Here is a 21,555-nt window from a genome sequence, read left to right as displayed (position 1 = left end):
ACACACACCACATTAGCTCCTCGAAGATCAACGGCACTTCTAGCATGTCTGTTTTTGCCAACTCCAGAAAAAACCTCTCAGGGCTCTGTCTCTGCCCAAATTCAAACTGCAAAACTGCCTTCTTTTTTCTGCTGATTAGTAATGCTAATATTAAGGGGATTTCCCCTATCTAGATCACCTATACCTTGAGGGAAAGTGGGTTTAGGCTGTTAGCCTCTAGCACCCATTTTTAGTATTCATAAAAGTGACCTCTAACACATTCTTAGCAACTGCCTTCCCTCCTTTCCAGCAATCCACTGGAAATAGGATAACAAAGGAAAGTAATGAATTATTCTGTTTAGGTAATCCCCTTCTTAAAGCTGTATTAATTTTAATAAAAGTATAATGTTGAATCTGGGATGTTGAACATCGTTGCATTTGCTAAGATGTTTTAAAAGCTAAATTTGATTTAGGGGAAAGCTCTACAATGCTTAGTTTATGATGTTTAATTCATTTCTAGAAAAATAGCTCAATTATTTTTCTAATCTTATTATAACTTTACTTCTCTCTCCCCGCAAGATAATCAATATTTGTCTTCACAAGTCATTCTCAACAAAGAAAGCCAGGAACTAAAGGAATTCATATTCTTCCCTTAAAACTACCTCTGAGATTGGCATTGCTGGATTCCGCTTTGAGTTTGCCTCAAAGACTGATTACCGGAGCAAATCTGATAAATGTATGGCTGCAACATGGTTTTTATGGTTTATAGTGAAAATCATTAACAGCCAAATGCCATGTGTAATTGACAAGGAAATCCACATACTGTATTACAAATAAAAAATAAATTTAAACAGAAGTGCCACCGTATACAGCAGAGTAAATATACAAGCAGTATCTTCAGCACGATAGAAACAAGACATAATTCTGAGTGTATGCAACTGGCAAACACACTGAAATCAGAATTGGGCTTTATAAGCAGCAGCTTCATGTTTGTTCCTCAACATTCCCCTCATAAGACCTGTCAAATTGCTCCTCAACTCTTCCCACAAGTGGCAATCAATGAATAGTAACCAGGCAAAAATCTCACACGTTTATATTCAGAGTTCCTGTAAGAGAAACTCCACTCAGGGGACACTGCGGACAGAAGATTAGGAGGCCATTTTTTTACTGAGACCATTTCCCCCTCCCCCTCCAGGTGCCTGAGCCTTCCCAAAGTCTGCTCTGGAGAGTGGTGGGACCTTGCAGAACAGTGTGGTAGGTGGTACAGCAGGTTTCAAGAGGAAAAAGGAGACCAGAAAAAAAAAATCCCTTCCCCTCTCCTTCATCCAGTAGGAATGCCCACAGGAGCTCAGTCCCTTCTGCAAATGGGAAGAGCCCTTTCATACGGACAAGGGCAATTCTGGATTCCACCCACAGTGTACCGATAATGCAACACTAGTTTTGTAATACTGGATATTACAGAAGAGGAAACACAGTTCTTGCAATGTCTAATCCCTGTCTGAGACTTGCATTTCAAGTAATCAGACCAAATGCTCTCTCTGTAAATACAAAATAGAAATCTGTAAATAAAATCCAATTGTTTGCTGTACACACAACTGATGAAAGTTTACTGAAGTCATCAGAGCAGATTCAAGAAACACAAAAAGAAAGTCTAGAACTTGTGCCAGTGTTTTTTAAGTATCAAGAGTGGATCATATAACAAATATCCAGTGCTATCTTTCCAAAAATGTTTACAGGGAGAGCAGTTGCTGTGCTACAGAAAGACTTTCTTTAATAGACTAATCTCTTTTCAAGGCAACTCCTGCAGTTCTCTTGTCAACTAGTTTAATAACCACTGTAACTCAAAAAGATACACTATCCAGTCATCTAGGGTGGAATTATCTATAACTACTTTCTGAAGAAAACCTTGCTGTCCACAAACAGTGTTAGTAAAAGCCCACCAGGCCAAGTTTAAGGGTGAGAGAGAAAGCAGAGAAGGTTCATGAATCTTGTTTTGAGAGACAAAAGACTATTAGAAGAGGCCTGTCGGATCAGGCCAGTCGTCCATCTAGTCCACAATCCTGTTCTCACAATGGCCAACTTGATGCCTATGGGAAGAAAGGATTCTTCCCTCCACTTCCACTAATGCTGCTTCCCCCAACCTGGTACTCTCCAGATTTAGACAACAACTCTGATAAGCTCAACCAGCATAGTCAATGTTCAGGAAAGGAGGGGGTTCTAGTTAGCAAAATCTGGAGGGCACCAAGTTGGGGAAGGCTTTTCTAATGTTTGTAACATTGCTACAACAAGTGGTCTCAAGGGGTTTGGGATCTGTTGTTTTCCCAAAATGCCTGCCATCCATAATAAGACTTACAATGGGAGCCAGAGAACTATTGGGAGGAATTGCTGTCATTTCAGAATCTGTATTCCAAGGTAGGAAATTATGCAGTTCAGAAGCATCCCTAATGAGGAATTTGCTTCAAGCTCATTTTATAATTTTAATTGTTTAAATTATGTAAAGAAAATGCAGCAAAACACTTCCAGCAAATTAGTTGTACCTGAGGTACTATAATACCTATCTCCTCCCAATATTAACTCACATCACACAACAAACTTGTAACTGCTATATCATCACTCTTATGAAAAGAAATACAAACATTAAATTACTGGAATGAGGTGGAAGAAAACATACAGTGCAGTCCTAGTTTAGAATGCCTTTAACATGAAATGAAATTGTAAGGCTGTGACAGATGCATCTCCATGAGTGAGGAGCCACACTGAGAAAGGCCTGTCACAGGTCAGCACCAGCCATGCAGCTCTTAATGCGGGCTGCCTGAGTTTATTATGATACTGCTATTCTCTGTCATGTTCTCTGAACTGTAGGCCTTCACCTGCAGCCTAGCAGCAGCATTTGAAAGTACCTATAGTTTCCAAGCATTCTTCAAAACGTAGTGCAATCTAAGGACACCTGGCAAAAGCCCAACATGGATTGTCATGTTAGCAAAGAATGTGTGATAAAGGCCAGTTCTCCATACAAGGGTGCATACTTACTGAAAAGTACCTTTCATTGTGTTAATTATTGTCATTTTACATCGCTTTCTTGTGAGATGCTTTGTGGGTTCGGAAAGTGGCACAGAAATGCTTGCATAAAACAATAAGTAACTCACCCATTGCATGTTTTAGACCACCAAAACATATTGCAAAGGAATTAGGGTTTTGCTGCACTACAAAGCATGACCTGTACACAGGTGACTAGCCACCACAGTGATATGCTCTTTTTGTGCCCTGGCTGCCTTCTAAAATCCAGCTTTATGCATCATACATGGAAGGTGTGGAGATCTTCAGAACAAATGCTCTTCTGCATGATTCCCTCTTACAGTGAAAATTTAAAAGTTTGCCCCAACTCCTCTGCTAACTGAAATTCAAATATTTATAAAGATATACTATCCTTTAAACAAATTCAAGAAACTGCTTGTCCCCTTCTGTCTCCAGGAAGTTATTTTGCTGAAAAGCCTGCAAAATACTAAGTGCATCTAAACAGACTACATCAATTTCTAATCAAAACAGAGGTATGAATACAGATGTGCATACACTACTGGAAAAACCTTTGAATATTCAGAGCCTGATTTTATATATAAAATCTTACCTAAATATTTGTAACCATCTTCCCCATCGACTATTGGCTTCAGCCAGGTTGACCTGGGAGCAGCTGCAGTTATAAGCTTGAGACCACGAGGTGGATACAACATGAAGGTCATTTCAACTGCTTGAGACTTACTGATGCTCTTTATTTTTGAATCAGCACCTGAAAAGTGTAAAGGGCTACTTTGTGAAAGTAGTATTTTCAGAGTGTTCAAAGCATAATTAATTTTTAAAGCGCACTGACACAATAGATGGCATCAGCTATTAGCTACACGGGTTTGAAAATGGGAGTAGCATAAAAGGAGGTTAGACATGTTCATGGTCAAGCAATAGCTAACTCTTAGTCCTGACTGGCTACAAGGATATTCCAGATTTAAAGCTATAGGGTTGTATCTAACATGGTACTATGCGAACATTCCATCAATACAAGGATTTCCTCTTGCTCAGTGGCATTTTTTGCTCCCTCTCCTCCTGTTGCACATTTCCTAAATCTGTTCTATGAACAGTCCCCCAATGCTCTGGAGAAGATTGAGGGTGGGATGCAGAGCATGCAGTGGAGGAGGAGAGGGGGAAAAGTTCTGTTAAAACAAGCAAAACCCCTTGAACTGATGGCAACTGGATACCACCCTTTGATTTAAGGCTCCCAATACTAGCTGCTAGGGAGAAATAGCAGAAGGGAGCTATTGCCACTTTGTTTATTTGCAAAACTAAATGTACGGTTCTCATTCTATGTGCTTGGCATGGCAGTAATTCAGGATCTAGTTGGGATGATGGCGACAGAGGCATCACTGACACCCAAAATCACATCCTCAAATTCCAGCATTGATGGCACTAAACTTGCATCTCAGGCAGAGGAGATTTTGTTTATACCGCTTTTTGCAGTTCAAAAGCTGCTCAGAGCAGACACAGCTAGTTCTAAACAGCAACTAACAACAATTAACATGCAACAGTTTTTTTTAAAAAAACAACAACAACCCCACAATAATATTGCAGTAAGAAGACAGGATGAAGGGCAACAAAATCTGTATTGTCCTATGGAAGCAAGAAAATAATTAGCCTGGGCCTTATAAAAAGCTAAATATAAATTATATAGATAAATAAATATAGCTTATTTAAAAGAGCAGAAGATGTTTTAAGGGTCAGAGCTGGGATAAAGTCTGTGATTTAAAGTTTGTAGCTGATGTGTGAGTTGAATAGACAGGCTCTGGTGCTTGCTGAAATAATATGGTTTTCTGAGGTTCACGTTCACTGGTTAATATGTTTGCCACCAATGGTCAGTAGCAGTTTTGTTCTTCTAATGGGTGTCTCCTCGGTTGCATGGGGTTTCAGACAGAGTGCATGGTCACAGTGGAGATAATGGTTTGTAAAATGTAAAAGTGCTGAGGTTTTAAACTTTTTTTGAGTAAAACCTTGACCATCTGTTAATGAACATTCCATGTGTTTCCATAGTTTGACAGCATGTATAACAATTTATTTCCCTGATTTGCATTTTTAGATTTCCTCAATGCACTTTTCTTTACATTTTATATGGTTTGGTGGTTTCAAGAGGCGATAACAATGTTGTCCAATTATTGTTATTCTTATCTTTGTTTATAGCTCCTGGTGAAGGACTTTCAACTAACTCTGCAATGTGTGAGCCAAACAAGCACCCCATTACATTAAGCACCAGAACCTGTCTGCTCTCTAGTCTACTGACCCTGGTGCTTTTCCCATCTTCCTGCTCACCTCCATCCCCATCTGTGAGCCAGAAATCATGGCTAAGTGTCAGCAGCAGATAGCGAGGTAAACTGAGGCACGACATTCTGTAACTGTGATTTCTACTCCTTGCATTATGCCAGAAACCATTTTTCATGGAATAGGATGTTCCCAACTGTGGCATTCGTATGGAGCCCCCGGGTCATCTCACAGACTATTGACCCATACACCACTAATCCGCTGCCACCATACCAGGTTCTCCCCAGTAAATCACTTAGTCTCAGTCAGGTTCTCAAGTTAACAATGAAGATTGTATTTTATTGCAAACACAAATAAACTTTAAATGCATTTGAAACACTGTTACCCTCTTAGTCTTATTTTATCCTGTCTCTAAGTCTTCTACCTTCCCTCACACAAGAACCAACTGCACTAACTGTCTCCCTATTTCCATCTGTCTGCCAACTGCTTTCCCAACTGCTTCTTCCCAACAAACCAACTATTTAAACCTCGGGCTAAGCCCTTTTTATAAACAAGTAGGCTCCGCCTCTGGCTTTTCTATTGGTCTACCTATTAACTCTTTCTCTCCCCCTGTACAGACATTTCCAAAAGAACGGGCAAACGCCACACTGACCCTCACAGAACATTTGCATCATAGACAATTTTCAGAGGAGGGGAAGGTGTCATTGCATGTAAACTAGTGGGATGCAATGACAAAATTGAGAAGATGCGTCACCACCCTTACTATTGTGCAGATTACAGGGGACTCAAATATACACCAGCAATACCCCATTGCTGCTTTGTACATCCGGTGCTCACTGTACCATAAGACAGAGAAGCAGACAGCAGTGAGGTGTTGAAGGACAGTGTTACGTGAACTATGTGACTTGCCCTGTGCCCCCTAACATAGCTTGCTGTCCTTAGGCAGATGTCTCATCATGACTGATGGAGTAAGATTTAACTGGTACTCCAGTCTGTCTGTGGCATGGGGCAGCATTTTGTCCCCTGCTTCAAGCATCAAAATACATTGGGCCAACCCTTAATAATAATAATAATAATAATAATAATAATAATAATAATAATTTATTATTTATACCCCACCCATCTGGCTGAGTTTCCCCAGCCACTCTGGGTGGCTTCCAATCAAGTGTTAAAAACAATACAGCATCAAGTATTAAAAACTTCACTAAACAGGGCTGCCTTCAGATGTCTTTTAAAGAGAAGATAACTAAACAACAACAACAAAGCTGTTTCTTTCCTTCAAATCTGAAGGGAGGGCATTCCACAGGGCAGGCGCCACTACCAAGAAGGCCCTCTGTCTGGTTCCCTGTAACCTCACTTCTCACAATGAGGCAACTGCCAGAAGGCCCTCGGCACTAGATCACAGTGTCCGGGATGAACAATGGGGGTGGAGACGCTCCTTCAGGTATACACGACCAAGGCCGTATACTAAAAGGATTTTCGGCCATTCCACTATGACTAATCAGAATTGCCTTAGGAATAATTTCCAGAGACAATTTAGTCAGTTCCAAACCATACATTTAAAGTACGTACAACCCACATTTAAAACTCATGACTTTCCCCAAAGATGCTAGGGGAACACATAGCTACAGTTTCCAGCACCCGTTCCCATGATTCTCTGGTGAAAGTCATGTGCATTAAATGTGGGTTGGATGTGTTTTAAATGTATGGTGTGGATCTGCCCTAAATGTGCCATGCCATGCAATCAGCTCTGTTCATAAATATGAACTTCTGACTTATCCTTTCCTTCTCAGATTCCTTCTCTGTTTTAACAAAACTAAGCTGTTTTTGAATTTATGACCAAAAGTTTTGGTCTCAATTGGTAGTCAAACTAGTTTTAAGAACTCCCAAATATAAACTTTGAAAATTTGTTATCACTAAAACAGAGGGTTCATTTACTTCGACATGAAAAAAGTGAATGTCATGCATTTCTGTCATGTCATTTTTATTGAACACTTCTGTTCATTAGTAATAAAAATTATAAACAGAGCAATTCATTCATCAAAGTGAAAAATTTTGTGCTCGTATACCAAGAAAAGGGGAGCCAAAATAGACTGTCCTAATTCCTAAATTAATGGAGCATCTGTTGCTTGGTTACAATGTTTTCTACTTAAGCAGGGATATAATAACTGCAAGTGTATTAATGAAGACTCAGAAGGTCAGCATTAACAGCTGAAAGGTGAAAATGCTAGCAACAAAAAAAATTCAAATGCAGGTCAGCAAGGGGTTGTGATTTAAGAAAATAAATAAAAAGTTAGAACTTCCAATTTGGAAATGCCATTCATGAAGCCCTATTCTTCTGTCACAATATAATCCCCTTTATGATCCTGTAACAGAAGGGAAGGGATGATATAGCAATATGTGAGCATGTTATGCAATAGCTGCTCCTCCCAAACTCTGTGAAGTGTCAGTGAAGCTGCTGTAACTTCATAGCACTGCAATTTGGGCTGAACTGAATAACTGAACGGCTCCTCTAGCACCCGAGGAACCTCTAGCTCATAGGCCTAATTAGGTGGCAGGAGGTGTTCTTATTTGCACCATGAGTACATTTTCTGCAACCCACACTCTTCCGCCCCACACCAGACATCACATATAGGAGACTTATAATGTATTCTCATTTTTTTTCTTGGCAAGTGGGGATTATATTAGGTGTCTTTTAAATCTGGTGTTGATTGCAAGACCTGCTGGGATTGGTTCCCACTCAGGAGGGCTTGATGACCATGTGCCAAGTGTCATGAGTCTCATGGAGAGGTCGTTGGGTGGTGGTGGGGTAGTTAGATCCTGAGGAAGAACTGTAGGAGATTGGGGAGTTACAGCTGGACCACCTTAGGAAGGGTCCTAGCAGGGTCCAAGAAGCATCTGAGCCTGGAGAGGGAGACAGCAGTCCAGAGAGCAGAGAGCTAGACCCAAGGGAGTGACCAAGTGGGTTGGCAGAGGAGTGGCCATCCAAATGACATTAAGCCTCAATGCTATGGAGCCACCTTAGGTACTTCCTCCTTTCAATGAGGAGCTCCCACCTTTTGAGATGCAGAGAGAAACCAGGAGAGAATGTGGTGGCTAGAGGGCAGTATATGGAATAACACCCTGTAAGTCTTGGATGGAAGTAAGTGGGCCACCTCTGTAATGTTAAAAATGGTTGCCTCCCCTCTGCAGAACACCAAGCACAAAATATATTTTCCCATACAGTACTAGTGCAAGGAAGGGGTTATCTGTCCCATAGGATCATCCTTTTTATTTTCTAAGCAATGGGATAAGATAGATGTGGGTGAGCGATATTGGAAAATCAATTTTTTAAAAAATTATTTTTAAAAATTGGCATTGTTATAATGAGGCTATTATTGGAACGATATTGGAAAATCAATAAAAAATATTCAGTAAAGATAGCTGTGGGTGACCTGCATGTGGAGAGTTTTAAATTCTGTTGAAATTAATAGAAGTAATACATTACTATTTCGACCCATGTTCCCAATCACCTTTGTGTGTGTGTGTGTGTGTGTGTGTGTTCCTATTGCAGCTAATCAATGCAATAATCAATCCAATCCAGTGATCAATTTTCAACTCTCTCTCCAAACCACATGAACTTTGAGTTTTGAGTAAAAACTGAATTACCTTGCCATGCTTGAGTAAGTCATGTGATAGTCACACGAAAACAGACAAAATTCAGGGGGAATTTAATTCCAGGTTCTAATATCTAGGAGCAGCCGTACTACCAAAATCACTAGCTAAAATTCTGAAACTACTAAAGCACAACTAAGAGTCCTGGGGTGGGGGTAGGAAGATAAATAATATAATCTATCTGAAATAAGCCCTAAACAGAATGAAAATGCACACACTGCCTGATCTATTACACTATAAAGCTGTATATAGGAATCATGATGAAAGATAGTTGACACATGAACTAAAGCTTACCAGAAGGGGGAAAATGCTTTTCTAAAGGCCCAGTCTGACAACTCTGTCTCCACATGACAGCCAGGAATTTATATTCATGTTAATGTCAGAAGTCTTTCAAAATAAATTGTGGTGATTCCTCTTGCAAACAGGAGCCCCAATCCAAGCACCATAGCGAAGATGACATACTCAAAGATTTTTGCTTAGCTAAAATCCCGCTGATTAGCTAATCCTAGTTACATAATCCATAATAATATATTGTCCTCCCCAAAATCATGACTGCTAAGTCATTTCTAGAGCTGTGAGCAAATGGCGTCTCATAATTCTTCATGTCATTTGTGGACATGAAGAATATGCACCTAAACATTTGGTTATAGCAAACCTAAGAGCAAATCAAGAAAATCTCCCACAAAAGTTAATTCTGTGGCCAGGGCACCTGTTTACCAGCTCCATCTGGTACGCAGCCTGAGACCCTACCTGCCTGCGGACTGTCTTGCCAGAGTGGTGCATGCTCTAGTTATCTCCCGCTTGGACTACTGCAATGCATTCTACGTGGGGCTACCTTTGAAGGTGACTCGGAAACTGCAATTAATACAGCTAGAATGGTGACTGGGAGCGGCGGCTGAGACCATATAACACTGGTCCTGAAAGATCTTCATTGGCTCCCAGTACATTTCCGAGCACAATTCAAAGTATTGGTGCTGACCTTTAAAGCCCTAAGCGGCCTTGGTCCTGTATACCTGAAGGAGAGTCTCCACCCCCATCATTCAGCCCAGACACTGAGGTCCAGTGCCGAGGGCCTTCTGGCGGTTCCCTCGCTGCCAGAAGTGAGGTTACAGGGAACCAGGCAGAGGGCTTTCTCGGTAGTGGCACCTGCCCTGTGGAACGCCCTCCCAGCAGATGTCAAGGCAATAAACAACTATTTTACTTTTAAACGACAACTGAAGGAATTTAGGGAAATTTTTAATATTCGGTTGGAAGCCACCTAGAGTGGCTGGGGAAACCCAGCCAGATGGGCGGGGTATAAATAAATTATTATTATTATTATTATTATTATTATTATTATTATTATTATTATTATATTATTATTATTATTATTATTATTATTAATATTATTATTATTATTATTATTATTATTATTATTATATAAATGCACAATCCATAACACATGAACAAATAAACACTAAGTCAACAAAATGGCGGGAAGTATTTAGAGAGCATTCTGAAAAATGACTTCCTTTGGTGGGTGAGGGAAAAAAGAAAAATGTCAGGGGGAAAGTGCCTTCTAGGAAATTTCAGCTCAGCTGTAGATTTCTCTAAAAATTACTCAGTGGTTCTCCCCTCACCCTTGTCTCATGGGATGTATAACCAAATAAGTTCAAAGGCATTACTGTCAAGGCTCCTGGCTGACTGCTGGTTAATAGCACTGAATAGTCAGCTGACAGGAGCTAATTGTTAGCTAGGAAACAGAACTTGGTCCAAGTGACAACGCTGCAGCTGAGGAAGGAGCAGGTGTAAATGTGTGCATTTACATAGAGAGGGAATGCTGTGAGTTGGCTGAAGACACCTTGAGAGTGCAGGGCCTCTATGTATGTTCTAATTGTACATGTTCAAATAAACTGAATATTAAAGAACATGCCAGTTCTGTCCCTATTTTCCTTACTTTAGAATGACATTGATCATTTGTTATACACAGAAGCTACACATGTTTGATAACTGCAAACTTGGCAATAAATCAAATGACCAAAGTATTCCCCTCCCTTCAGTTGTTTGGACTGCAGCAAAAGATGGATGACATGAGAGTGATTTTCTCATTCTTCTGAAAGCTGTTGCCTAGGACATCTGTTAATCTTCCAATTATGCAAAAGATCATGAGTCTTATGGGGGAGAGGAGAGAGCAAAACGTAGGAAGGGTAAAAGCACAAGAGAATCCATGAATGAATTACCATACTTAAATCCATGAATGAAGAAGCGGCTATTGCTTCAATTCGAGATAAATGTCAAATAGATTCTGCAGTTCTGCATAAAGATCACAAAGCTTCGTGCATCTCAGTCTTTGAATTAGGACCTACCCAGGAGCAGCAATTATAGTGCTATAGCTGCTCTTTCCTATGAAGCAAAATTGTGGCAGACTAGCCACACAACCAATCACAATGCTGTTTTCTGGAGGCTGTCTGTGCTTTCTTCCATCCATGCCAATGGTGAGATGTTTTCAGATTGAAAAATGTTCTGTGCCTTTATTCACACCCCTTCCATTCCTACATTCCACTAACCAGTAAATGCTGGAGTTATGAGTATGTGTACAGGTCACTCACAACCCCTTTGGGGGGGGGAATGGGGGCAGGCCATATAATATCTGGTATTCTGGAAAGTGGACCCTGAGGGAGATTAGGAGAATAGATAGCAGGAACATTCATTCATTCATTCATTCATTCATTTTAATGTCCTTCATCCAAAGATCACAGGGTGGTTCACAACCTAAAAATACAAAGTGAGAACACAAAATACATAATAAAATGAAAACAAAAATAAATCAAAAACCCTCACACACCCTCACAAACACATTTAAAAGGCTATAGAATACTAATCAGCCAAAGGCCTGGTTACAGAAGAACGTTCTCGCCTTGTACCTAAAGAACTACTTGAGGTAACTGTGTTGGTCTGAACCATCTGTCATGTTAGAGACCACAGTGACAGGCCACCTGTCAAAAAAGACAACATAATGGCTCAAAGTGGATGTCACTCAGCATACGCACCACTCACTCTACCTGCCACACAATAAAAGCAGTAAATTGTGCAAAACAATGAACATGTTGCTGAACCAGTCCATGTATTTCACAAATGTCAGAATTTCTGTGACAGAAAACAGCACTTTGAATTATGACTTTAATATTCCATAATAGTGTTGGAGTGAAAACGACGCCATGTGGAAGCATCTAGAAAAATCCAGGGGAAGAAAGACAGCAACTGTAGTACTGTACTACCAAAGGTATGTATGGAAGGGCCAAATACCTCCCTATAATAAAGAAATGTATTTAAACCACTGGGATTTTAAACAAAGGCCTGCTGTGCCTCTGGCCTCTTTGGGGCTTCCTCTGCCCCGACTGACATCCTCTTCAGGCTCTGTATAGCTACTATGGGACTGCACACAGATAGTATGTTACTGGAGCTTAGCCAAAGAGAGAGAGAGAGAGAGAGAGAGAGAGAGAGAGAGAGAGAGAGACTCCCAGTTGAAGTCATATATATATATATATTGCTAGCAGTACTGTAGTTGAAATATACAGTGGTACCCGGAGGCCCGTACTTAACCCAAAACTGTTCTTAACCTGAAGCACCACTTTAGCTAATGGGGCCTTCTGCTGCTGCCGCACCGCCGGAGCACGATTTCTGTTCTCATCCTGAAGCAAAGTTCCTACCTTAAGCACTATTTCTGGGTTAGCGGAGTCTGTAACCTGAAGCGTATGTAACCTGTAGCGTATGTAACCTGAGGTACCACTGTATATAAAAATAAAAAATTGTCAGTAGCACTTTAGAGACCAACTAAGTTTGTTCTTGGTATAAGCTTTCGTGTGCATGTCTGGTATCTGAAGAAGTGTGCATGCACACGAAAGCTTATACCAAGAACAAACTTAGTTGGTCTCTAAATTTTTGGACAATTTTTTATTTGTATATATATTTCAACTGTGTCAGACCAACACCTGAAGCAGTACTATAGGTAACTGGGGAACAGCAGCAGAAAGTAAAGATGATAAAAAGAAAAGGATCAGCTAATGACAGATAGGTCATGACCATGCAAATGTTTAACATATTATACCTTTGATGACTGATTTACTTTCATTTCCTCTGATTGGCAGACACAGTAGGTTTCTATGTCTTATGGAAATCAAATATATGCCTAACTACCAGACAGCTGGTCATTTATTTATTTAAACTATTTTACCATCCATTTATGGAAAGTATGAGTATTTTCAGAATCCAAGATTACCATGGGAACGAAAAATTTTGAATCTCTAAGGGTTGAAAAAAAATGGTTATGAAATATGGATGGCTAAGTATCCAAGTCTACAATAGCTCTAGTTTTATGAAAGTGCTGAAAATCACCTTTTCAATACAGTGTTCTCTCTAACTATATTTGTCACCATGTGTTGTGGTCATGTTAAGCTACAAAAAACCTGAAACAAACTCCACAGAATAACCTGTGAATCATCAGTTCCTTTACTACTACTTCTATAATGCTTATCGAGAAAGAGGACTACTTTCATTTAAGATTTCACAAAAGAAAAGGAGAATGCAATGGAGCTACATGAACTCTGAAGGTGTTGCTTGAGGAAAGACTGAAGAAGCTTTCTGAAGCAAATTGTTGGAAAACAGAAATGTGCATGGGAATCATTCCCTGAACAATTTGGTACTGGGATTCCAAAGAATTTATAAGTTTGGATTTCCCCCCACTAATAAAAGCACTGCTTCTTTTTCTATATAAAAAAAGTTTAGGGGTACTCTCATTTTCCTAATATTGAAATACTGCCCCTCAATGAGGCCAAACTTAGATTCGCAAAATGTTTAAGGGTATGCGTACCCCCAGAAGAAAAGCAATGAATAAAAGCATTTGTGTTCTTAAAAAAGCATAGAAGAAAATTACCAGGAAGCTGGGACTTTAGAACTGTGAACCTCTACTTACCTGGGAGTAAGCTCCATTAAATAGGATTTATATGTCTACAAATTATGGGTTCTGTGATATAATAATCATGATATTAGCATTACGCTGACATCCAATACTGTCAGAAACCGCATTACATAAATATTTTCTTTTGCTGGTGGGTTTCGTCCACAGCACACAAAATTTGTTAGTTTCATCATCCAACTAAATGCCATAATTTTTGTAATGATTCTGTAGGAACCATTAACAGACTTCCATTTTGAAACAGTATTTTTGTATTGCTAAATTGCAACAAGGACAAGACCATGATGGGATGGTCCATAAAATAAAGAAATCTTTTAAACAAGAATATAGACTGTTCTGGGTTACTTCTGCTTCATTTTCCTAGCCCACACCTCCACCCACCTAATGGAATATAAGGAGGCCACTGACGGAAAGCAGAGCTCAATCATCTTAACAGTTGGATTCACCATGGCTGTGATCTGATCTATTTTTTCTGCAGCTTAACTTGAGTCGAAAATGTCCCACAGAACTGTAATTTCCTTCACTTTGACTGTGTGGGGAAGTAGGATGTTGCACCAATGCATTGAAATTCCTTATTTCATTACATAATAAAATACTTCAAAAGCAGCACTTTTGGAGCTGTTAGGCATTTATTTACCATGGTGGGTTAATCTTGTTCAGGGAGGTATAGAAGCTCAATAATGAGCTCTACAGTATATAAGCTAATTGCAAGGATAAAACCAAATGAATAATTACTTAACTCCAGAATGGGGCCTGAGGGAGTTCTTCTTTAATAAAGGTTTAACTCACCAGTGATAATGAATGCAATCTCACATACTACTGAATAACACTATTAGCATAATGGCTGAGATACAAGGACTATAATTAGAACTTAACAGAAATGTTAATTACCCACCAGTAGGGTACTGAATGGAAAGGGAATTTTTTATCCCTACCCATAAAATGGACTTGTAGGAGACTAGTTTAATTATTCATGCCTTCATTTACCTATTCACCAAACCAGAAGATTAGCAGGTAAAATAGCTTCTAGGTTATTTTTCCAAATAGAAAAGCCAATAAAAACTTCATTTTTTAAAATAAAGTTGAATTTTTGGTTTTAGGTACTGGAGAGCTGGAGGCCAAGAGTAGGGGTCTATATTAGTGGGTACCAAATTTCATTTTTTTAAAAATGTATCAAAAATTACACCAGATTGCAAGTCAACCATTCAAATTTACTAATTTATCAATTGTTTCAGGAATAAAAGAATGGAAGTATTGTATTGTCTGCTGTGACTGAGGTTGTGTAAGTAAGCAAATAATTGCCCATAGACTTAAAGTTATAGAAAATAAGTAGATGACTAGAAGCTCACAAACATATTGGTGAATCAATACTTGAGGGCACATGCCAAGAGGGATCTCACTAAATTTGAATTAATGTTGTAGAATGAGGTTGCCTCGGGAAAGGGATAAGTTTCTGCTGCATAGAGGGAATTACTGAATTTATCAACAGATACCTCACAGGTCTTAAAACTCTGGAAAACATATTTCAGTATTACCATACTGGACAGTAAATGGAATAACATGTACTGTAGTATTCTAAGCCATATAAATCTATGTTTGAATGTATAACAGAATATTCACAGGTGGCACCACATATTGACACAGTTGCCCTTTGTAATATTTAAGGCAGCACCATTATGATTCCATATGAACTGACCTGGACCTCCAGTCATCATTTGGTGCCCTTCTTTATGAAGGGCAGCAACACAAGAAGTTCTTTTCTGTGGTGACTCCCTGCTTGTCAAATGCTCTCCCCAGGGAGAGAATATCTTTAGGACAGGGTTACCAGACGTCGCTGTTTCCCGGGGACAATCCCCGGATTTGCGAATAAGTCCCCGAACAAATTCTATCCCCGGAATGTCCCCAGATTTCATCTAATGTCCCTGGGAAACGCAGCAGTGGCAGTCTCAGCAGCCTGGAGTAGTTGCCTCTGGCTGGCTTCAGGAGCTACTCAGAAGTCCCCATATGATGGTGGTACAGGTGGGCTCTAAGATGCAGCTTCCAGGCTGCCTCCACCTTCCCTGACCCCAGCAACTAAGCTGTGAAGGGAGGCTTCATGCTGCCTATCAGAGCTTGCGTGCAAGCAGGAGGAGGCAGGGATCTCTCAGTTGAGGGATTCCCACCCCCTCCTGCTTGCACGCAAGTAGGAATGGGATTGGGGCTGCTCCGATGCGAAGGGAGGCATCGCGCTGCCCGAGCCTTGCTGCCGCTTCCGCTCTTGGCCTTCCTTCTCCGCCTTCCATTCCTAGCCCACCACACACCGCTTCCCCACCACCACCACCACCAAAGAACCAACAACTTGGGCTGCCCAGGCTCATGGAGAAAGGAGATAGAAGCCTCAGAGGAAGGGAAAACATGGCGGTTGAGGTCAAGGCGGCGGGCAGCCCTCTGCCACTGCCATCGCTGCAGCATCAACGTCCCAAATATGCAGTATGTATGTATGTATACTGTCCCTGGATTCATTGAAAAAAATCTGGTAACCTTATTTTAGGAGCCAGGGAAAAACATTCCTCTTTCCCAGACCTTTGGCTTAGTAAACTACCTATGACCCTTTAAAGTGTGTGGGGGGGATATTGTTTCTGCTTGTTACTATGATTTTTTTTGTGTTTTTGCATTGTAAACTGCCCTCGGATGAAGGGCAGTCTAGAAATTTAAGACCTTGAAGACTTCTGTGCTGATGACACTGCAGTGCTCACCCCTGAATCTATGGGAGAAACATACTCAACAACTTAAATCCAAAAAACTTATCACATGGCGATTGGCGACAGCTAGGATGTCTATAGCACAACCATGGAAGATTCTTCAAGGCCTACAAGTATATTTATGGCATAAAAACTTATGTGGTATGGTGGGATTTCATTTCTCATGCTGTTACTATTCATCTCATAGACTCTTTGTCACCGCTAATATGGGATAATATGGGATATATGGCTATCTTAAAAGCTTTCATTTGCCGGTGTTCTCTCATGTTTTCTCACCTCATGAATAGCAAAGAAAGTGATGTAAGACCCTTTAGTCGCATTTTTACTAATTTTTGTCTTGTTTGTATTTTGTGCATGATTGCAATAAAACTCTTTTTACAAACCCCGATAACTGCTTCTACTAACAAGCAGACTTCCTAGATATAACATCATGTTGCAAGTTATCACAGCTAGAATAACTCGCAAATACGCCTTGTTATCCAGTTTAGAAACAGGCTTTCACTATATAATTCTAGACCATAATTAGTTGAGTTTCTGCATAAAGAAAGAAACAAGATGTGTCTCCTTAATGTCAGAAATGATGGAAAGGATACAGTTAAGTCTGTCTTAAGTCTTTGGGACACTGGTTCCCAATTCCTTCTCCTCCTCAATTTTTTTTTACTACTAATACTGCTGTTTATTTATATACCTCTTTTCAGTCTTCTACTTTTCAGTGAACAAGGCATGGCCTTCCATTTCAAGGGAAAGGAATTATACGAGCAAAGGCATCTGTGGACCCCATTGTACTTTAGTGAAGGCATGTCCATATCCTTGACACATGTTTTTCTATCTCCATCGCCTTCCAGCTGGCCTCCCCTAACTGCCCTTGAATATTATTATTATTTTCAGGTGCCCTTGACTACAGAGGAGTGCAGGGATCTCTGAGGAGTTAAGTGTCAGATAACACTCATTATCTCTACCAATATTTAACTGTAAACACTTCCTTGAAATAGAATGCAATCTTTAATGTAGCTTTAGAAGGAATAGCATGCATTACGCCATACAAACTCAGCAGTGGGTTGACTTTTTTTCTTTCTGAGCATGGAAGAAACTAAATGTATATATTTGAACAGAAGATGCCACAGGGCAGTTTCAGTATTTTGCAGCATGTTATTTCCTCCCCCGTCCAGTAGACTTCCTACCAGTACAAATTCACAGTGGAAAATAAGATTCAAGCTGCCTCAACCTTTGCCTCCTGCCATCCGTGCAGCAATCCAGCTGTTTTAGCTCTTAACCCTCTTTCAAAGAATTTCTGACTCATTGCTTTGGCTATACTGTAACAGAAGTGCTCCAACTGTCGAGGATTTGAATGTCTTTTAAAGACTTTCAAGCTTGCTTTTGCTTTGGGGTTTTCTGAGTAACAATGAATAAAATGACCTATTTGATTAGCTTGCAAGTTCATGTAAATATAACACAGCCCTTGGGAGTTTTGAAATCATTTTTCAACTAAGCAAAGTAATATTTTTTACATGTAATTGTCTTTCAGAATGAATACACTTTTTTAACCTCACAAAAAACCCCAACCCACTAGACAATGAGCGATATCCAACCAAGTCAGAGTACACCCATTGATTTAGATATTGCTAATTATGCTATATGGCTGGAAGAACATGTTAAATTAACAGCCCACTTATTCAGAATTAAGGCCTGGTATATTCAATAGGGCTTATTCCCCAAGAACTAAGCTTAAATGTTCAACTGGAGACATTGTATGCAAACTGTTATTTGTATAAAATTGACAGATAATATTGCAAACTATTAGTAGGGATGAAAGAGTGGATACATTAAAAAAAATACCTTAAGACTTTCACCACTTCTTTCATTTTCATAGATTCTTTAGTCATGAACCACTATGCATGGGTGTTCACAAATGCGTGTTCAACTTGTACACCATACACTGGAATTAGCAGCAGTGGTTGGTGTGGTGGAGCAGAGCCACAGTGTTGCCCTCCTGACACTGGGGAGTAACCTTCAATCTACCTGGATGAGGATGGGGCTGAGCACAGCTGTGGTGAGGTCAGGGCTACACAGAGCCAACCTGGTGCACTCACTAGTACATTCGTACAGCCCTAATCTCACTGCTGCCCTGTCCCATTCAGGTGAGATGCTGCCACACTGGTGTCAGGAGTGTGACCCATGCTCTGCCCATCTGCATCACCCTTAACTGAGCATTAGTGTAAACTGCCCAATAGTCTTGAACAGTGTTTGGGACATGCAGAGGAGGGCAGTGTCAAGCTGCAGCAGATTAGATTATGTCCTATCCTAGGGCCATTGGTATAATCTCAAAAAGGCAGCACCTTCCATTTAGATCAGACCTTTTTGGCTAAGCAGGCCAGGTCCCCACCCCACCTGTCCCCAACCCTTTGGGCCAATTTTAACAGGTGGACAGGACAACCCACCTGCCAATCTCCTGGCAGATGACAACCCCCTGTCAAAGTCCCAACCCCCTGTCAAAGTCCCTCATGCGGCACCTTCTAAGAGCTTCGATGCCAGCAGGCTGACAGGTACTTGGGAAATACAAGGAGCATTGCAACGTGTCTAGCACAGGACTAGCAAGACTGCTCTTTAGCGATTGGCTGCACTATTGACAATTATTAAGAACTGGTCAGCTGTTGCTATTTTTTCTATATTTGTTGACTTGTAATGGATTACATTTATTGCATTGTTATTTTTCTGTTGCAAGACACCCTGGAATGATTTTATGAAGGTCAGAATGAAAACGTTTTAAATAAATAAATACATAGATTCACAAGATCTGCTGTTGAAGATGCTGTGCACCTTTATACCCTTGTTAGAGCGTGATCAGATTTTGATAATGCACATAATGAAGATAATTTTGTATTCTTGAAGTGCTTTTCTTACTGCAAGTGCAACAGCTGGCGTGTGTTATTTCTCTTGCAGTAACTTGCATCCATACAAGTGTATGTTTGGCTCTGTTACAATACAGACCACATATTTACTGACTAGTCGAATCTACAGTAAAAACTGAGAGACACAGCAATATTTAAGATCCGGCTAATTATCATTTGGTTGCAGGTGACTAATAGCTTACTTCAGTAATCCACCACTGCACGCGAGCATAAAAGTGCTACTGAAGGTTCCTTCATGAAAATAATCCTTATTTCTTTTCCAAGTTCACAGCTGTGTATACTGCAGGCAGTAACTAATGAAACACTTAAAATGTCTGTCTCTTCATACTCCAAAAGCTTATGAAGCTATGAGCCATGTGAAAGGTCCAATTCTGCCTTTCTTGCTAAAGATAAAAAAATGGTTCACTTCTCCTCTACTTTCAGGATTTGGAAACAACCATACTACAGTGTCTTTTGCATTCTCCTTTTCCAAAGATAACTTAGAATTGATCGCGGTAATATCTGTGGCAGCTACCTTGCTTTTCTTGTAGGTCCACACTTAATGTTACTCCGGATGCAATCCATTACCTTTTCACTATCATCCACACAGTAAATGACTTGCTCATGCTACACAAAGATGAAGCAGTGTTTCATAAGGGCACTCTAGGCTATCTCTTTCCATTTGGGGGAACAGAAGGAATCACCACTGATGGGCTGTTCATTGCCCATTTAATGCCATCCCACAGGCAATGCTCGTAACTACATTGTAAATGGATTTTTTCTTGTCTAATAAAATTGGATTTAACAGAAAACAACGACCAGCAGATATGAGCCTTACAGCAATCAGCAAGGGCACTCCCAGACACCAATCTCTTGCCTGCCTGCCTGCCTGCCTGCCTGCCTGCTTGAAGCAGAAGTGGCAGATCATAAGCTTTGTAGAGGCAGTACCATGGCACACTCCTTAGTGTGCATGTTTTTCTAGTCGCTGCCTCCTGCACCTCCTGTTTTATCCTAGAGCATGGAAAAAAGAATTGCAGAAAGCACTCATGTCCCCAGTTGTGCCAACACAGAGATTCCACATCAGGGATGGTGGAACAGCTCAGCCCGGCTATGTAAGGGACTCTACTGGCTCCTCAAGTCACTTGATTCCCCAAGGGCAGAAAGATACACTATACCCCCTAACGCCTGCAAAGATCCAGCCAGCTGTTCCCTTTGCTTACAGAGTAATATAGTGGTAGCAGCAGTAAGGTGCCTGGATGCTGACACTGGAGTTCCCGTTTCAAGATCCCCAGTTCCTCGCCTGATAATCTGTAAGGAAAAGTTTAATTCAAAAAAATCCTTTATTCTACCCTCTAAGTTAAACATCTTTCCCTCTGTCATAAGCAGAGTAAGTGCTAAGTAGACGTGGGAGGCTCAGGTTACAGAGAATTTCATCGCCGGCAATAATATGACAGGAGATGGCAAAGGTCAATCTTTATCCGAGTGATGTTACATGTTCAGTCTACACACAGAGCCCCAGCTGTCAGAACACAGAATGGTAGACTAGAGGGGCTTAGAAGCAGTCAGCCAGTTTTCATTCCTTTAGAGCACTCTCATTTGTGTGTAATACAGGCAGGCACACACACACACACACACACACACACACACGTACATATATTATTGTAAACTTGAGGAGAAGGACAGTTGTTTTTAGTGCCGTGTAAGTCACTCAGAGTGTTTTAAAGGACAAGCCACACAGCGTATACTGTGTATGTTGAGCATGTTTCAATCAGGCATACTCTTTTTCTTTACTAAGCAGTTTAGAAAAACTAATAATTTATTTCTGAATAACTTCTGAATAGCTTTTTGAGAAGTATTGCTTTTTCTGCGAAAGCAAAATTCTGTTTGAAGACGTGTAATACACTACTAAGCTACTAAGTTATATATTGTCCTAATCCCTTCATTGCATCTAATGAAACAAGCAAACCATTGAGGTGCTGGCACTGCTATGCACTATAAACTGGTATAAAGCATTTGCTATGATCCACCAAGGAAGAACCATGTG

The 21,555-nt window shown here is 40.4% G+C and overlaps 1 protein-coding gene across 2 annotated transcripts in view; it reads right to left on the bottom strand.

Moving 5' to 3' along the window:
• The window catches only part of IQCM (IQ motif containing M), an 89,575-nt gene that overhangs the window by 15,372 nt on the left and 52,648 nt on the right, over nt 1-21,555 (bottom strand). For both annotated transcript variants that reach the window (XM_083631252.1, XM_083631253.1), the window contains exon 11: nt 3,605-3,763. In XM_083631252.1, coding sequence (XP_083487378.1) covers nt 3,605-3,763 — 159 coding nt within the window. The remainder of the gene's footprint in view (nt 1-3,604; nt 3,764-21,555) is intronic.

This window comes from Podarcis filfolensis (assembly GCF_964270895.1).
Source record: "Podarcis filfolensis genome assembly, chromosome: 9".
Lineage (NCBI taxonomy): Eukaryota > Metazoa > Chordata > Lepidosauria > Squamata > Lacertidae > Podarcis > Podarcis filfolensis.
The sequence above is the reverse complement of the archived record's forward strand: the minus strand, read 5'-3'. Positions and strand labels throughout refer to the sequence as shown.